General features: G+C 47.4%; 1 protein-coding gene across 1 annotated transcript in view; it reads left to right on the top strand.

Annotated features, from left to right (window-relative positions):
* Positions 1–4000, top strand: part of NEB (nebulin) — a 124662-nt gene extending 120662 nt beyond the window's left edge. Inside the window, 6 exon segments of the mRNA XM_021399955.1 lie at positions 208–315; positions 589–772; positions 1156–1248; positions 1975–2124; positions 2400–2509; positions 3158–4000. Coding sequence (XP_021255630.1) covers positions 208–315; positions 589–772; positions 1156–1248; positions 1975–2124; positions 2400–2509; positions 3158–3331 — 819 coding nt within the window. The 3' untranslated portion in view covers positions 3332–4000.

Here is a 4789-nt window from a genome sequence, read left to right as displayed (position 1 = left end):
TTTACCTGCTTTCCTTTCTCCCTCCTTGCTTTCCTTCCTGCCTCCATCCCTGCCTCCCCTCCTCTCTCCTTGCTTACCTCCTTGCCTCCCTTCCTGCTACCCCCCTTGCCTCTCTGCCTCCCTCCCTGTCTCCTTGCCTGCCTCCCTTCCCTCTCTGCCTCCCTTTCGTCTTTGTACTTTGAACTCACTTTCTTTTTCTGTCTCCAGGTCCTGTACTCAGACAGCTTCCGAAAACAGGTACAAGGCAAAGCTGCATACGTCCTGGACACACCTGAAATGCGGCGTGTGCGGGAGACGCAGAAACACATCTCTACAGTAAGAGCACATTTCTGTTTGTCCGTTACCTGAACGCTTCGTTCCTGAGATGCACCAGGGTTGCCTTCTTGGGAACAATGTACACTTACCAGTTGATTTCCCATCTTCTTAGACACTCAAACCAAACGTGCCTACTACAGTGGAATTGGGTTCTCTCCCATTATTCCTTGGCCTAGAGAAAGCCAGTGTTCAGAAAAGCTGTGCCCCTCTACAAGTAACACACATGCTAGAAGCAGGAAACAGGCAGCATTAACCTTTTCTTTTACATGGCAGGTGAAATACCATGAAGACTTTGAGAAAAACAAAGGTACTTTCACACCTGTAGTCACCGACCCCATTACAGAACGTGTGAAGAAGAACATGCAGGACTTCAGTGACATCAGCTATCGAGGCATTCAGAGACGAGTGGTAGAAATGGAGCAGAAGCGTGTGGACCAGGATCAGGAGAATCTCACAGGTGAGCAGAAGCTGCAGTAATCCATTTATTAAACCACACAAGATGACCTTGAAAAATTGTTTTATTTAAGATCAACTACAGCAGTTTGTATTTTCCATTAATTGAGGCTGGTGGTCTCAACAAAGCCTCCTCTCCCATGCAGATGGATGTGGTATGGATGTCAGATCTAGTATGGAGTGTCATTTCTTACTTCTACTTTCAGGAAGTTCACCTCAAATTGCTCACCAACCAACACCTCTAGGCTACAGCTTAGAGAAACATTAATTATGACCTCCTGCTTCTCTTCTTACTGTATGTTTTTACTCCCATTCAGGACCGCTCTGTGCTGCTCTGGCTCTCTAGGCCATGCCTGGGCTCCAGCTCCTCAGTCATTTCTCTTGCAGGTCTCCGTGTATGGCGCACAAATCCCGGCTCCGTCTTTGACTACGACCCTGCAGAGGACAACATTCAGTCCAGGAGCTTACACCTGATCTCAGGTTGGGTGCCCTCCGTACTGTTTATGCAAATCCAAACAGGAAAGCTAGCTGCCTGGGGACACTGAAGTACAGTTCCATGTCTTTCTCTGTGGGGGAATGCAAACGTAGGCTTACGTGCTGATTAACAGTGATTTCCAAAGTTATATATGGGCACAGTTCTAGGGGGAATTAAGGGCAGTGAGAATTAAGTAGAGGAGAAAGTGCTCAGTAGAGCTGGTTCTCACAAAGTTCATCTTACTAAATATGCAAGTACTCCACAGGGTTGTACAGGATTCACAACTGCTTGCCTGTAACACACACTTCCCTTTTAGCTCCCAAAATGCTGTGGCTCAGTTCAGTTCTCTTTCTTTCCTGCTCCTTCCTCAAGGAAAGCGCACCCTGAGTGCCAGAACAGCGTGGGGCATCGCATCGCTCACTGGCAGCTGACAAAGGGAAGCAAGTAGTAATTTGAGTACAAATTTTGGATGTAGCAAGCACAAGAGGAGATTGGAAAAAACACATCTGGATATTAGAAGTAGAAGGAATATATTAGAACTGTGCTTTTTTTTGAAGGGGAGTAGAACTGTCAAATACCACTGATGGACCATAAAAACAGACTGATGAAGTCATACTCTCTTTCATTAACTTATGGAAGGCCAGTAACCACTTCTGCCCACAGGCAGGTAGCCTGGCAGCTCCCTGCTCCGTGTCTGCTGCCATGACCAACTGGTTGTATTTCCCTTGCAGTCCAAGCACAGCGCCGCAGCCGGGAGCACTCCCGCTCTGCCAGCGCCCTGAGCATCAGCGGTGGGGATGAGAAATCAGAACCCTCAGAGGGGGTGAATCAGCACCTGTCCTACTACAGCAACACGGGCTTCTTTACCACCACTGCCACAGGTATGAGAACAAAGCTGTGTTTCCTCACAGCTGGGCCGGAGAGTGCACAGTCCCTTTGCCAGGACAGCACTAGGCCCTGGTTCACAGCTGGAGCACACGAGTGCTGAGCTGTGGCCCTGACCATCTGCAGCTGTAGTGCAGTGGATAAAGGGCAGGTTGGATCACCTCGTGACCCAGCCCAGTATCTTTTGTCAGAGCAACTGCACTCCCCTGCCAATTCTGTAATACATAAATGCATTAAGTATCAACTAAACATTTTTTTTTTCCTTTTGTAGTGGGTTATAAACATGCTAAGACCATAGAGCTGCCACAACAAAGGTCAGCATCTGTTGCCACCCAGCAAACCACGGTGTCTTCGGTTCCTTCCCAGCCATCCACTGCTGGGGTAAGTAAGTAGCACTGGGCCACTGCCCTGCCCTGCCCAAATCATGGCAGTTTGAGAGGCAGGGCTGGCATTCTCACCCTGCTTTAGCTGGTGTTCATCCAGCAATAGCCAGAGGCTGATGTTTGCTACAAAACAAGCTGAAGGTGCAGCAGCTCCATTAACAATAGACCCTCAGCTGTTCTTCGGAGCTTAAATTTACACTCTCTATCCCACTGCAATCCAGAAGGAGGTCAGAGCCTGAAGCTGTGGCTAGAGCTAACCTGAGCTGGCTAACTGTTTAAACAGTGGTGCTCAAATACATTCTGACAAGGTTTGATTTGGTCTAGTTTCAGTGTCACTAAAGCACAAAGGCACGAGGTGTGGGGCTGGCTGCCCCTCTCAGAAACCAAGGAGGCTGCAGCTGCCTGAAAGGAATGCAAACAGGATTAATTCTTGCATAGATTTTGAATGCCCAGTATTTGAGCCTTTATTTTCAACAATGATATTCTGTGATCTGAAACCAGGATATTCAAAAACCCAGCCACCATTACTGCCACTGGTGGTACTTTTCAGTCACAGCTTCACTTGCCCTCCACCTAGTTTGACCAGGACACCTAACAACAGCAGTACCAACTTAATTAATTTTCCCCTCTTTATTAAAATTAACAGAAGACATACCGGGCTATGTATGACTACACAGCAGCTGACGCTGATGAGGTTTCCTTCAAGGATGGTGACACGATCGTCAATGTTCAAGCCATTGATGAGGGCTGGATGTACGGGACTGTCCAGAGAACAGGCAAGACCGGCATGCTGCCGGCCAACTACGTGGAAGCTGTCTGAGCACGGCCTGCCCCGGGCACAGCTGCAGGCAGGGCGGTCTCCCACTGTCAGCAACGCGAGTTTCCAACACGGAGCTGCCACGCTGTCGTCCATGGTGATAGTGCTTTACAAACCAACGTAAGGGGGAAAGAAAGAAACCGCCCAACAAAACACTCTTGAGACTTCTTAGCTTCAAAATATTTCTGAACGCTACCTGCGAACGTGACCAGGTGCTGCTCGTGAGAGCTGCCTTGCTTCCAGTGTCCAAAACCTTTCTGAAATTGCCTAGAGCTTCGTTTAAAACATTTGAGCATAGAACACCATCAAAATGTTTTAAACGACGCCAAAAATCACAACGCAGTTCAGTAGCACTGAGCTGCTGTACCTCTACTGGAGACTACAACTACCAACCATTGCTTGATTCGTTCTCCCCTAAGGAGGGAATCTTGCTGGGCTGTTCTGAAATGTTTGTTTCAACTTATTTGTTTTCCATGTAAGCTTAGGATCTCAAACCAAAGTGTATCTGGGGGAGGTGGTAAAAAAAAAAACAAAAAAGGAGGAAATCTCACAAAGCAAAAGCCTCTTCCCTCTGCTTGCTGAGCTCTCATGCAGGTGTCGTTCATGCAATTGTTCTGGGGTCAAAAGTTGTTACTTGTACATTAGTGACTAAATAAAGCTCATGTTTCCGCAGCATGTTTGATGACTGACTTCACTCTGAAGAGTGGGAATCTATCTTAAAACAATCTTCTTTCAGAAAGCTATGAAAAAAAAAAACAAACCAACCAACACAGGAGCAGATCCAGGATGCAGCAGGCACAGCAACAAGGCGAAGGAGCTGGACAAACCATTTCACACCCAATCCCAGCAGTTATTTGTTTGGCTCACTGAAGCACCTGGTACCAGCCAGCCTCCAGAGACAGAAGCAGGAAAACATTGTTAAGTCTGGTATGGACAAAGAGCACAAAGTAAGCTCAGAGCAGGAGGATTTGCAACTTTAACCCTGAGGCTTTCGTTAAAAGAGAATTCGCAGCATATCGTGGTGTACACAGCCAGCTTGCAAGGAAAAAATTCCTCATACAAGATTCAGAACAGCAAACCTAGAATGTAAGTTAGTTACACAGAGATGCTGGCACCCTTCTGAGATGCCCCCAGATCCAAGAGATGATTAAACCTAAGGAGCCATATTTGGAAGCGGCGTTATCAGGGAAACAAAACCTTGAGCCACTAGTGATCACATTATTCCTTTAAGACATCTCTGTCTCACTCCTTAATTTCTGGGCTGCATGAACAGGGCATGAATGGGATCCTGCTGCTCAGATACTCCCTGGTCCTCGCCCCCCCACTCACTCCTGCCTCAAGCAGCACTGATGGCCTTCCAAGGTTCCTCCCCACCTCAAGGTTCCAAATAACTCTGAGGAATGGGTTGAACAATTTGGAAGTGATCGCTTCCATTTCAGCTTAAAGACTGACATTAACAAC

This window comes from Numida meleagris, chromosome 5, assembly GCF_002078875.1.
Source record: "Numida meleagris isolate 19003 breed g44 Domestic line chromosome 5, NumMel1.0, whole genome shotgun sequence".
Taxonomy (NCBI): Eukaryota; Metazoa; Chordata; class Aves; order Galliformes; family Numididae; genus Numida; species Numida meleagris.
Note: the sequence above shows the minus strand (reverse complement) of the source record. Positions and strands in the feature narration are given on the sequence as shown.